Source organism: Tachyglossus aculeatus, chromosome 4, assembly GCF_015852505.1.
Source record: "Tachyglossus aculeatus isolate mTacAcu1 chromosome 4, mTacAcu1.pri, whole genome shotgun sequence".
In the NCBI taxonomy this organism is placed as follows: Eukaryota; Metazoa; Chordata; class Mammalia; order Monotremata; family Tachyglossidae; genus Tachyglossus; species Tachyglossus aculeatus.
In genome coordinates, this window is record NC_052069.1 from 21,715,667 (window position 1) to 21,730,409 (window position 14,743).

At 41.0% G+C, this 14,743-nt stretch overlaps 1 protein-coding gene across 2 annotated transcripts in view; it reads left to right on the top strand.

Annotated features, from left to right (window-relative positions):
• The window catches only part of LRRC7 (leucine rich repeat containing 7), a 439,503-nt gene that overhangs the window by 305,642 nt on the left and 119,118 nt on the right, over positions 1–14,743 (top strand). For both annotated transcript variants that reach the window (XM_038744743.1, XM_038744744.1), the window contains exons 14-17: positions 1,022–1,121; positions 3,156–3,280; positions 5,530–5,778; positions 10,980–11,180. In XM_038744743.1, the coding sequence (XP_038600671.1) occupies positions 1,022–1,121; positions 3,156–3,280; positions 5,530–5,778; positions 10,980–11,180 (675 nt within the window). The remainder of the gene's footprint in view (positions 1–1,021; positions 1,122–3,155; positions 3,281–5,529; positions 5,779–10,979; positions 11,181–14,743) is intronic.

The following is a 14,743-nucleotide window of genomic DNA, read 5'->3' on the forward strand; positions in this document are numbered from 1 at the left end:
ATGCACAGAAGTACTGAGGTTACCGAAAGAATTTCACAAATTAAAGTCTGATCAATATCAGCAGTAGGTGTCAGGTATCTTTGTCAATTAACCCCTCCTCAAACTAAGACCATTGCCTCTTGGAAGACGTCTTGTATCCAAAATAGGGACAGCAAAATTTACCTTTCATACAAAAGACTGGTCAACTGTATCCCTGAACCAAGGTCCACAAGGAAGGCTCTATAAAAACACAAAAATCGACATTCTGTAGTACCTTCAAATGCCGTCCGTTAGATGGAATTTTATCGTGTAGTCGTTTTTGAACTCTTCCCATTTTATCTGCGGAGTTGTAATATATTGCAATTTTTTTTCCAAAAAAAATTTCCCTTTGCAATGAAACATCATCTCAAGGGGAGCAGAATGGGACCCTAAGTAGATAGAATTTAATGGATGAGCCAGAGAAAAAATACCCTGACAACTGCTACTTCTTGGTGCCTGATTCTTGCTCTGCCAATCCTACCTGCAATGCCAGCAATGTGTCTTTAACGGGAAACCCAGAAGACTTCGTAACTCAGTCGGCTCATGTTATGATTGTGAAAGAACCTGTTCCAAAGCAATGTAGCATTCGTTTCTGTACCCCTCATGAAGAGTACTCGAATTAAAAAAAAAAAAACACCAAAAAGTAAAGTAGAACTGGGTCCAGGGCTGAAAAATGTCAATGGAAAACAATAAATTATAAATATAATTTTTGCAAATTTTTATACCTCTCAGGAATGAAATTGACCCAGGATAACAAACCAAATACGTTTTAATAACATTCTTCCGCAGCTTTGGAATATTGAGGGAGAACCGTATGATATTCAGCCGAAGAGGCACTCTGAATGTTCTCTTCCTTCCTCTGATTCCATTTATTCCTTTAGGTGCCATGGAGCCAGGAATGCTAGTCTTTTCCTTTCTAGAAAAAACAGAACTCTTATCTTCTGGAAACCCGGGTTGATGCCTGCTGTTCTGATTGCATCTCTTTTATGTGTCCTGTTTCCAGTCCAAGGCCCTTATCCCTTTGCAAACAGAAGCCCACCCTGAAACAAAACAAAGAGTGTTAACCAACTACATGTTTCCCCAGCAACCTCGTGGTGACGAAGGTAAATCGCCCTCCGAAATATCTTCTAAAAGACAAAAAGAATGCTACTGTAGTACTTGTGTTTTAGCCATTTTGACATGTGGCCAGTGACACCTGAGGATGGGTAAGGCTGTGGATATTTTTAGCCTATTTTATGCTACAGTGGTGTGGAGACTTTGAATAATGGCGACTTTTCACGTGCATTCTGGGAACATTGTTTCTAGATTTTTAGCTGAGGTGGGGGACGTCTTTCCTAGGAGAGTCTCTTTGGGTTTTTCTCCTCTACTTTTCCAAAGGAAAGATTCTAGTTTTCACTGGAATAAGGACTTCCTGAGGGAAGACTGGGAGACCCCAAGGATGTTGGGGGCATCTAAAGCGTGACTATGTCTGAGTTAGTTACTCTCCAGCTCTACTTCAAGGTGGGCGTGGGGGGGTGGAGGAAGTGATAGGGAAGGAATGAGGAGGCATTCCCAAGAAGCTACCTGTCCCTTTCAATCAGCATTCGTAGATTCCTAGAAGATTTGGATAGCCACAAGTCACTCAGGTGCAGAATAATGCAATTTCATGGTTTACCCAATAGAAAGCAATCTTTCAACAAGAAAACACCCTTTCTTGTCCAAGGCCAAATAGATCACTTAGTCTGGCGTTAGCATAAACTTCCACCTGTTACAAATTCAGTCTATGGCAATACTTCTTCACTTAGTGAAATAGGGCATTCATGGAGCACATTTGAAAAATAACCCACTGTACTGAAATTATCACTTTTAAATTAGTCACCCGGTAAAAATTCTCATCAAGCCATTTAACTCAATTTTCCATGATTTATTTAAGAATGTCACTAGATCCTCTACCTTCCTTTTTCATTGACTTTGAATGATTTGGGGCTTTTTATAGGATGCTGGAAAGGGAAGATGATTTTTGATAAGGATTCTTCTCCCTTTCTGCACCCAACTGATGACTTTCTGGGATTTGGGAAAGGAAAAATGTATATCTACCTAGTAGTTACTGTGAGCCAAAGCTGAGAGTAAGTGTGTGTTCCTCTAGAGCAGTGGTTCTTGACATTTTCCTTTCAACCCATTTTTAACTTTGGGGAAGTTTCCATGGCAACATCCCTCTCAGTCGTGATTGTGGGGGGAAGAAAACCGGTCATATTTTCAGCTGCATTTCCCCAAATGTACAAAATCCTTCCTTCCACTCCACCAAAATTAAAGGAAATTTAAAGATAAAAATGTCTGACATCCTCTTTGAGAAAGTCTAAGACTGCAGTCACGGGTGCCAGCTTTGCATTTTGCGTGTGGGAAGTGAGCGGAATAGGGCTTGGAGTGATGCAAGTGGTTGAGTTTCATAGGTCAGAAAGTCACCATGCGTCATCATTTTGGATCTAATTGGAAACCCGCGGGGTCCGGAATGAGATCGGGAGGAGAGGGGCTGGGAATCCATCTTGACAATCTGTGCAGGCGATCACTTCCGTGGTCCGAAGGCCAACCTAAGAACCAATATAATAATTACTATTATGATGATAATTATTAATAACAATAATAGAACAGGAAATAATGACTATAATGATAGCAATGGCATTTATCAAGCGCTTACTATGTGCCAAAGCACATAGTTCAATCAGCAGATCGAATGCAGTGTTTTTCCCATGGGCAGCTCACGAACGAAAAAGTAGGGAGAGTAGGTGTCATCCTCATTGTACAGACCTTAATTGACTTTTCCAGGATCACCCAGCAGGCCCATAGTGGAGCTGAGAAAAGAACCCAGGTTTTCCGACTCCCAGTCCCCTGCTCTTTCCACTTTGCCCAGCCGTCCTCTACTTCCTATCATAAGGATAGAGCCTCAATTTGTGTATCGCGACCTCATAAACCATAACAGCCTGTCAACTAAGAACACAAGGAGGGTATGTGACCATTGGAAAGCTGGTTAAGCCCCTTCTTTAACAATGGGTAGTGTCTTTCCAATATTTGCTCGATGAAGTATACTTTTTCGGGGCTGTTAATAATTCTCTATTTAAAAAGCAGTTTTACTCTGATATTGCTTTGGAATGTAACTGTAGATTTCCAGTCAGACAGCGACAGTTTTAACCCTACTCTGTGGGAGGAGCAGAGACAACAACGAATGACCGTTGCCTTTGAATTTGAAGAGAAAAAGGAAGAAGAAGAAAATGCTGGCAAAGTTAAGGTGAACTCTTTAGTTCTTTTGTTATGTTCCTGCCTATTCATCCGGTTTGACATTGATATGATTCAAGCAGTGTTTGGGATAATTTGGGCAGTGGGAAGAAGGTCAAACTCTAAACTTCAGTCTTTCCCTGCTGGTCATTATCAGCCATCCGTGTGCTTTTTTTAAAAAAAGAACACAGTGTAGACTAAGAACTTCACATTGCAGCTTTCGGACCTGTCATTGTGGATAAGATTGCTTATTACCTTGTCCCAGCTCTAACTTCAAGAACCTTGACATAACCCACCGATTGTGCTCCTGCTTAATAAGAATGTGAGAAATCTTCAAGCCCAAGTTAGTGCCATTCACAGGCCCAAGTTAACCAACTATGTTGGTATTTAACCAAACCCCAAATTGGATAAATTTCCCCAAGGCAATTTTTCTGCTCCATAAAGTACAGGGGATATTTTATTTACTTCCCTGAACAAGCTGTCACCTGAATTAAAGGACAGATATCAATGGAATAGCCAACAATTTCGTGTTGAATTCTGACATTTAAGTCCCTGATTAATCCTTTTCTGAGTACTAGTGGAGGCATCAACTGATTAAGGAGGGAAGTGGTTAATAGCAGGTGATTTCCCACCCATAAATAAATAACTTCAAAGTATCCAAACAACAGACGTAGGTCCAAGTCAAGTTTCCATGCTGGCTGTTGAGAAGGACCCAGATCTTTGCTCATATTTAGACTCCAAATACCATCATAATCTATGCGCCTTTTAAAAGAGTAACATTTCCATGTTCGCTATTGTTATGGCAACATCTTGGAACTCCAGTTAATCTTTTTAGTATTAATCGTGCATTTTTTTCACCCCATCTACTAAACGCTACCACCTATGGTTACTAATTGCAGAAGTGACTGTAACCAGTTCTAATTTTTGCATAGGAACCTCCAGCCCCATCCACTTTCTGTCTTGCTTTCTAAATGTCAAGAAACTCTATTTGTGAAGTTGGGTCAGAAAAATTGAGCGCTCACAGGAATGACGCTTTCTTTGAGTATTGGGAAAAATCTGAATTATAGGCAGGGGGATGTGGGGAGAAGGATTGCCAAATGCAAAAAGTGGGTATTATGCAGAAGTGTTGGTTGTTGCTCATTGGTGGATACTGTTACCAAGCAACCGTTGTCATTTAGGCATGTGTTTCTCCCACACTTCAACTTGTCTGCTTGTTAAAAGTTCCCAAATATATGAATGTGCTTGATGATCTCCATTTTATATATAAGATCCAGATCCAATGGCCATTCGGGAGTAGGCCACTGAATCATTTCCACATTTTAAGGATTTTCAACAAACCGCTGAAAAATCTTTACCAAAAATCACCAAAGGAGAAGTAAAGTAAATTACTTTACTGTGGCATGTTCAGCAATGAAATCCTAATGACCAAAGTATTTATTGTAAATGCAAACACTTATTTAGAAGTCTGGTTTGCTGGGGTGGTAGGGATGGGGGGATGTCCCTCTTTAAAAAAAAAAATGACACTATGTCTTTTAGACTGCGAGCCCGCTGTTGGGTAGGGACTGTCTCTATATGTTGCCATCTTGTACTTCCCAAGCGCTTAGTACAGTTCTCTGCACACAGTAAGCGCTCAATAAATGCGATTGATTGATTGATTGTATGTAAAAATGCAATTTTCTCTAAATCCTTTTCAAGTATGCCTTTCCCTCATCATTCTCAGCCAGTTGGAAGGGACTGCTTTAAATGTCCTCAGTGTCAGTGGCTATTGGGAAAATTAGAACACAAACCATCTTCTAAATAAAATGTCAAGAAAGCATGATGAATGGGGTACTCTAAAGTCTTATACCAGATTAATCACAATTTTCTGGTTCATCACATGTACGTCGAATGCTGCGGATACTGAATCTAATTGCCACATTTCTCTCTTGGTTACGCGAATGTATTGATTCACAAAATAAGCGAATGAATAAATCCGCACTAGCGGACCAAGTCATCAAATTCCAGAAGAGGCAAAAGAGAAAAATCCTCTATGTGTATAAAGCGTAGCATGAGCCCTTCTTTGTGTGCAGAATCTGTGTCCTTTTAGCTTCATATGCTCTAACTGCTTTTTGATCAAATATGTCGGATGCCGATTTGCTTACGGTCTGATAACGCATCGCCCGAAAGCGCACTAAAAAGAGGTGAGCGAATGGATAACAAACTGAAAGATATTGCTACAGTGCTCCTCTTTCTCCCAGAAAATGGAGATTCCTTCTCCCACAGGATCACATTTGCCATGCCCCCTGGGAAAGGGGCCAGCGTGGGATTACCCTCCAACCTGCCAGACTGTCTGGCGACTGCTGCGCACCATGGGCCAGGTGTGATCAGCAGATCCAAGATATGCCCGTTCCCCAGACTGACCCCCAGCTGGCATGGGGTTGTATAAGTGGTCTCCAGCAGGAAAGCAGCCTGTGTACTCAATTGCCAGTGGCAGCACATTCCACCACTCTTCCCTCTCTAAGTGGCAGACAGGTAGGCCTAGGTCTTTGGGGGCAAGAGGTTCCCCCTCCCCCTCTAGAGGCTCCCTTGGAAGCAATGGTGTATGGGGTGTGCCCTGCATGGCTTTGTAAGAAACGATCACCCCCCTAATCGTTCTCCGATTGAAGTCGTTTGATCCTGAGGGAACTTTTTATTGACATTTGGCAATCCGTGGACGGTGGGTGGGAAGGGTTAGGGTGAATGTGAAAGGGGAGGGGGTGCCAGTCTGGGGTGCCTGCTGTTGGGATCGAGTGGGTGGCGACCAAGATGGGCATTTCAGGTCTTTGGCCTTTGTTTGTACGACGGATGGACTCTCCATCTCATGTGCGGGAGGCGGAGTAGGGCTGGCAGCCTCAGTGAGATTTGATGCTGATATTAAGATAAATGCTCCATTTCAGACCCTTGCCCCAAATCTGCAGGGTAACCCTTTGGAGGGAGGGGAACTAGCTAGACCTCACTTAGTTTAAAAAAAAAATGTAGGCTAAAGATCAGGAAAAATAAAGATTTAAGGGAAGATGACATTGGCCCAGAAGGGGAGTTTTTTTTTATTAAATACACTGATTTTCACTTAGTTGTGGTGCACTGGTGAATGTAAATCTTAAAAGATTTAAAAGATTGTATTTGGGAGTTGTGATAACTACGGCCAATGACTCCTTCCTTTGCCATGGATGTTGGCTTGCAGGGACCACCAATATTTCCCTAGATAGCTAGCCATGTCTGCTTAGACCAGAACATTCTAGATAACAGTACATTTCATTGTAAGTTTAAAGGCTCGATCATTAAATCAGTAGCCTCTATAGGGGGAGTGGGGGTAGGCTGGTAAGTGCTAGGAACTATACTAAGCGCTTGAGAGGATACAGAAGTAACAAGACTTGCGATCTAATGGAGGAGACAGACTAAACGCATTACAGAGAGTGAAAGCCAAAGGAAGAACAAATACGAAGCAGCAAGTACAAGCACATTAGGACAAAACAGGTGAACCCATTATTGACTAAAAAAAAGTACACAAAGCAATATACAATAAATAAAAATAGAGATATGTACATTAATGCTGTGGATAGCAGCACTGGCTTGTTTTCTTATCAGCAAACGATGGGGCAGGTGCTCATCCTGTGTTGTGGATGGGATTGCTTCCATAAAGCCCTGTTTGAGAAAGCGCTTCATTAAAACACTGAAAGGCTTTCCCCCTTGCTTTTAATGACGTTTCAATGCCACCTCCAAATCTTAAAAAAAAAGGCATTTAAAAAGAAATAGTTCTAGACTGAGTTGCTACCCTTTTAGGGCTTGTGTGTCTATTCCACTAGAGTTAAATCAGATTGAAGTTCAATAATTTTATTTTAAACCTGGAAAGCTTGACATTTCTAAACAATAACTAACTGCTAACATGAAGAAAGTCTAATGTCATCATCAATGGTTCAAGGACTCTGGCATCATGTTGAATTAGTATTCACTTACTGTTTGAAGGATTTATTAGGTCTAGTTGGTTCAGATCTGAGACATATGCGGAGTGATGGGGTTTGCATAGCCCAAGCAAATGTCTGTTTCAACAAGAATCTGGCACTTGAGTCAGATGGATTTGAGAAGTGAACGTTTTTCTGGAAATATGCCGAATGATGTAAAGCAGCCATTCAGCATATTAATAAATCATTATTATGAGATCCAGGTTTGGTATAACATACAGAAGTTGATGCATCCTTCTAATCCACACTAAAACAACTGAAATTGGATTTCGGCCTCCTTCTGTTTTTTAACTGAAAACAAAACCCTTTTCTGCTCCAGCAATACTGTACTATTATTACTTTTGGATCATGCATCCATCATCTCTGGAGCACTAACCTGTTTGAAAAGTAGAGAAGTCAGTGAGGAATTTATAAAATGTTCAGTTACCGAGCGTGGGAATGTTCATGCCATTAAAAAGATTGTCTCGTACATCTCGACTGATACCCTTTCAAAAGGAAAAAAGAGCTTGAAGTTTAAGTAAGCCTGTGATACTTAGAGTCCCTAAACAGGGGGATGCCCAGACTGGAGGGTATAGACCACTTGAAGTACCTCCACTGGCAGATGGGTAAAAGCATCGAGAGAAAAGTGTCATGCTAGAGAAGCATTTTTGCCTCTCAAATGGATTTGCTTCGGACCTGAAAAAAAAAAGCTACTTGTGGGCGGTTGAAGGGATTTAAATCCAGCTTTGCCCTAAGAATCCAGATTTTGTTTATGTAGTAATTGCCAATCTATTCGAAACAGCCCAAATGCTAGAATGTGAACCCACTTCCCAGCTGCCAAGCCAAGACGAAACCATTTGCCCAGTTTCAGCTATATCCAGAGGAGTCAGCTGAAAGTCGCTCCATGGTTCCTCTTCTATATGGTGATTTTAGATCATACCAGACCCCCGGAGGATGATGTGATATCTTCTTCAAACTAGACCTTCTCTTGAGCAAGAAGGCTTTTGCCCGGAGTCAGAAGGACCTCGGTTCTTATCCCAGGCTCCGCCACTTATCTGCTCTGTGACCTTGGGCAACAGTTAACTTATCTGTGCCTCAGTTACCTCAGCTGTAAAATGGGGATTACGACTGTGGGCCCCATGTGGGACAGGGACTGTGTCCAACCTGATTAGCATCTATCTACCTCAGCACTTAGTATGGTCCCTAGCATGTAGTAACAAATGCCATAAAATAAATAAATACATAAATTTGTCTTTCCAAATCTGAAGCTAACACATTATCCTGAGTTGCAGACATTTTTAAAATCATGTATTATTTAGGTTTGATGTTTTTCACACTTCAGATGAACTGAGTTCGTGCATCACTGGTAACACAAAGCAATGTACCCAAAACTAAAAACCACGATTGCATTGAGAAATTGGCTTTTGAAAAATTTTGACATGCTAAATAAATTCAGTGAGACTAACAGAAAGAGAAGGTAGATTTGATTTGTGATTAAAATTCTCAAGAAAAAAAGTATATCTGTACCAAAAATGCATGTTTCCAAGGTGTTCATGCCTCTCTCGGTTGCCACTGTCGAAAACATCTTTCATTAACGTATACGATTGATGTTCTTTTAGTACTGTCACATCTTCTCGACTGTGAGCCCGCTGTTGGGTAGGGACTGTCTCTATATGTTGCCAACTTGTACTTCCCAAGCGCTTAGTACAGTGCTGTGCACACAGTAAGCGCTCAATAAATACGATTGATGATGATGATGATAAATACGATTGAATGAATGAAAGAATCTCCTCCTGTAGATATCCCATTTTCTCTTGCACCCAACTTTTGAAAAGTCCTTGACCCCCTATACAATGGGCTTTCTTCCAGATATTTTAAGGACTAGATTATTTTAACCCATGTCTGCCTCCTAAAAATAAAAACACTACATAATTAATCCACATCAATCAAATTTTCCCACATACTTAATCTGCTCTCCAGATAATTTGGTTGCAGCCTTATTAAAATCCCTGGAAACATAATTTGCAAAATAACATGGAAGTTTACATATAGATTTCCATCTAGATTTGGATGAAATTCAGATAAGTAGGAAGATTAGTAGGTAGATGCATGAATCTGTTCATGTCAATATCCTTCCATGATCTTTGCTGTTGGCCTTCATTCTGACATTTGAAGAGGAGTGAGCTAATGAGGCCGCAAATCCTTCTTTAAGGCAATTGTAAAGAAGAGGAGAGGGAATCACATTCATGAATTTTCAACTCAATCTTTTTTTTTTTCCTTTCAAACATGGAGGTGGTATAGTCTAGTTGGAAATACCCAGGACTTGGGAGTCAGGAGACTATAGTTCTACTCCTGGCTCCACCAATTGTCTCTTCGTGACCTTGGACAAGTCAAGTTAACTTCTTTGTGCCTCAATAACCTCGTCTGTAGAGCGGAGATAAATACCTGTTCTCCCCTCCCTCTCGATTGTAAGCCCAATGTGGGATAGGGACTGTGTCCGATTTAATTATCTTAAATCAACCCAACACTTAGCAAGGTTCTTGGCACATAATAAACCCTTAATAAACATCTTCATCATTATTAGTAGTATTAGTCATAGCAATCAATCGGTGGTATTTACTGAGCTCTTACGATGTGCAAAGCACTGTACTAAGTGCTTGGGAGAGTGTAATACACAGAATTGGTAGAAACGTTCCCTGCCCACAACGAGCTTGCAGTCTAAAGGAGGAATCAGTGTTAGCTTCAACCCAATACAAGCAATATTTTTGAGTTGGTATAGTCTGCATTTTATATAATATAATTTTACATATAATTTTATATTTTATAATAATATATTATATAATAATATATAATAAATATTAATATAATATTATATATGATATATAATAAAAATATATTATATACATTTTATATATAATTTTTCTATATAATTTTTCTTCTTTTTATTTTGAATTTTTCCTTTTTCAAAACAGTCATAATCACTCATCCAGGTAGCCTAAAAAGAAACTCTAGAAATATGACGTTTAACTTTGGTTGAATCTAAATGTCAAAAATCCCTGGGATACTTTTTTTTTCTTTTGAAGACTGATTATATAAGCTGATTTTTTACATCATTAGCTCATTAGCAGATAGCTGAAGCTTATTAGATCCTCAGGTATCGGTATTACTTGATGCCTCTTTCTCATTAGTATTCAAAAGAGTAGTGCGTGAAAATGATTTGCAAATCTTCCCTTCTGTTCCAGGATGTAAGCCCTAAAGAAGTCAAATAACATCTGCATTATTGCCTAGAGTAATATTGTAATAAGGGGACTAATTATCATTTATAATAAATAGAGGGAAAGGAACCTAAAGTAGAAGATGAGAAATTATTAATAAAGTTAATAGGCTCCACCAGGTGCTTAAATTTCACCAATTTTCAGACAACCTGATTTGCCTGTATCCAACCCAGAGCTTAGTACAGTGCCTGGCACATAGTAAGCGCTTAAGAAGTACCACAATTATTATCTTCTGGGTAGGTCTAAGAGCAGGAAAGGAACCAAAACCAAAGGAGAATAAACAAATAAATATTCATATATTAATACATATATGTGAGGGGAATTAGGCATAACTCCCCTACTGTAAATATCACAGTGTCTCACCATGTTAGCCCTCACTGTTAGACCTTTAGCCCACAACTGAATATGAGATGAAGACATTTTGTTGAGCTGCTGGTTGCATTACTTGTCTATTTAATTCCTTTTTTTATCAATTTTCCAGGTGGAGATAAACCTAAAACGCTATCCAACTCCTTATCCAGAAGACTTAAAAAATATGGTAAAGTCTGTTCAAAGTCTGGTGGGCAAAACGAGTCACGGAGGTCGTGCTGAGAATTCGAACCCGGCCGCTAACCCGGAGCAGGCTGGGAAGGAGAAGTATGAACACCAGTGGGCCATGACGCCCAAGGAGATCAAAGTTGAGGTACTTCAAGGTTCTTGGTCATTTCCAATAGGGTTTGGACTTTTAGAATCCTCCCAGGATGGGACGATTTATAAATCTATAATATATATATTGGCCCAATATATTGGGCCAAATCCCCCTGGATGGGTGAAAGTAAAGTATCTCCTAGCATTTCCATCAGCACAGTCATTTAGTAATCGCTGATACTGACTGAGCATTTACTGAAAGCACTGTACTAAGAACTTGGGAAAGTTCAGCAGTCTAAAACACATGGTCCCTGCCCTCAAAGACCTTACTATTTATTAAGCCCTGAAACTGTACAAGTCACTCTGTCGTGGGCCTCAAGATTATGTAGAAGTTGTTGAGGCATAGTCCCTCCCATAAAAGGCTCACAACATATTCCCCTCACCCACTGCTCCCTGCACTGTAAGCTTTTAAAAGCATGAAAGCGTCTCTACTATCCTACCCTCCAAAGTAAGTAGTATTGTACTCTGCACCCAGAAGGCACTCTATAAATACTACTAATAGATCATACCAAACCTCTTCATTTGTCAGAGCCGGGTAAGCCTTTTTGCAGGGTCATTCATTCAGTCATATTTATTGAGCGCTTACTGTGTGCGTAACACGGTACTAAGCACTTGGTAGAGCACAATATAACAATAAATTTCCAGCCCACAACTATCTTACAGTCTTGGGGAGGGGGAGAGACAAACATTAATATAAATAAATAAATTACACATATGTACATAAATGCTGTGTGGCTGGGAGGGAAGATGAACAATGGAGGTAAGTCAGTGTGATGCAGAAGGGAGTGGGAGAAGAGGAAAGGGGAGCTTAGGGAAGGCCTCTTGGAGGAGGTGTGCCCTCAGTAAGGCTTTGAAGGTGGGCAGAGTAATTTTCATGTAATCATTGCAAGATCTTGGGTCAGGTCAGCCTGTGTCTGACTTGATTAACTTGTATCTACTCCTGTGCTTAGAACCATGCTTGATAATTATAAACACTTACTATGTGCAAAGCAATGTTCTAAGCACTGGGGAGGTTACAAGGTGATCAGGTTGTCCCACGAGGGGCTCACAGTTTTAATCCCCAGTTTACAGATGAGGTAACTGAGGCACAGAGAAGTTAGGTGACTTGCCCAAAGTCACACAGCTGACATTTGGCGGAGCCAGGATTTGAACCCATGACTTCTGACTCCAAAGCCCGTGCTCTTTCCACTGAGCCACATAGTAAGCGCTTAACAAACACCATTAAAAAAAAAAAAGATCTGTGTCACCGGGCCCATGAGATTGTAAACCCATTGTGGGGAGGGATTGTGTCTAATAATAATAACAATAATGGTATTTGTTAAGCACTTACTATGTGCCAAGCACTGCTTTAAGTTCTGGGGTAGATACAAGGCTATCAGATTGTCCCACATGGGGCTCACAGTCTTAATACCCACTTTGCAGATGAGGTAACGGAGGCACAGAGAAGTTAAGTGACTTGCCCAGGGTCACACAGCAAAGTAGTGGTGGAGCCGGGATTAGAACCCATGTCCTCTGACTCCCAAGGCCAGGCTCTTGCCACTAAGCCATGCTGCTTCTCTAAGTCAAGGGAATATGAGTCTACCAACTCATTTTGTATTCTCCAAAGCACATAGCACGACACGCTGCACACAGTAAGTTCTCGGTGAATACAATTGAGTGATTGATTGACCAAGTGGGTCTGACAGGTGTCTGACCCCACATGGGGCTCACAGCTTTAATCCCCTTTTTTACAGATGAGGAAAGTGAGGCACAGAGAAGTGAAGTGACTTGTCCAAGGTCACACAGCAGACAAATGGAAGAGGTAGAATTAGAAACCAGGTCCTTCTGATTCCCAGTCCCGTGGATAGAGCACTTTATCCACTAGGCCATGCTGCTTTCTTGAGTTCAACTCTTAACTTTCTTGAGTTCCTCTCCCCCTAGTCCCCCCTCCATCCCCCATCTTACCTCCTTCTCTTCCCCACAGCACCTGTATATATGTTTATATGTTTGTACATATTTATTACTCTATTTATTTTACTTGTACATATCTATTCTATTTATTTTATTTTGTTAGTATGTTTGGTTTTGTTCTCTGTCTCCCCCTTTTAGACTGTGAGCCCACTGTTGGGTAGGGACTCTCTCTATATGTTGCCAACTTGTACTTCCCAAGTGCTTAGTACAGTGCTCTGCACACAGTAAGCGCTCAATAAATATGATTGATTGAATAGCTTGCCACTTCCCCCATCCTATTTAGAGTGGCCATTTATCCACTCTTGTGCTGAGCAGTCCAGATTCAACACTGGCTGCCTTTATGTTTGCTTTTGTTAAGATTTTAAACTTCCAGTCTCCCTCCATCTCTACTCCAGCCACCGAGTCCAGTGGCTTGAAAATGGGCCCTAGGCCAGAAGGGGAACACTTAAGCCCTAAAGCAAGTGAGGAAGGCAGGGTTCCACCCAGAGATTCAGCAAGCTACTTTTATACAGGCTCTGAATGAATTTCTGCAAAAAACATCTTTATGATTGTCTTAACGACACCCTTACTTATGTCACATAACATCCGACGGTGACTTTACTTGTGGCTCAGACCAGAAAAGATCAGAAACTTGGATTGTAAGCTCTTTGAGGATAGGGCTCACATCTACCAACTCCGTTATATTGTTCTCTCCTAGATGCTTAGTACGGAGCTCTGCACACAGGAAGCACTCAGTAAAAACCCTTGATTGATTGATTGGTTGATTGATGATCATAAATTTTGTTATAGTGTTGACAAAAGTAGTAGTCCTAGTAGTGGCATTTGTTGTCTCCCGAAGACAATGCACCTTTCTAAACAACTTGAGAAGTGCCACACCAACACAAGACACATTATTGACCCACTAGGAGTTTATCTCCCTCTCAGGGTCACACCTGGAGAGTTTCCAGTCCTCTACTATCTTGACTACGGGAGGGAGAGTCAAGCAGAGGCCTACCCATTCCTAGCTTAGGCAGTGGCTAGAGAGTGGAAGACAATCTGCTACAAATCAAAACTCACCTGTGCCGGGCAGCAGTGGCACAGGAGAGAGTCGAGGGAGGAGACTCTAGTTTACTGCGCGGAAGGAGGCAACGGTAAACCACTTCATGTTTTTACCAAGAAAACTCTATGGATCCACTACCAGAACGATTGCAGATGGGGGTGGGTCGTTCTGGAAGAGATGTGACCATGACGTTGCTATGGGCCGGAGATGACTCAACAGCATAAAACAAGGAGTTTATACTTTAGAGTGAAAGGTGGACATAGAAATACTCAGTGTGGTCAATGTTTGATCTCAACCTATGACCTATCAAGAGGGCTTCCTGAGTCCTTCCCCAGTAAACTATCTCAATCAATTGTTCAAGCAATTGTGTAAATACTATACTTTTATAGTATAATCCTATAAATAGTATAAATTGAACAGTTACTATGTGCAGAGCACTGTACAAAACGCTTGGGAAAGTAGAGTAAAACAGAGTTGATAGGCACGTTCCCTGCCCACAACAAGTTGACACCTCTCCTAAGAAGTTACCACCTGTCAAGGGAACAGGTGCCACCTCTAGCCTTCATCTG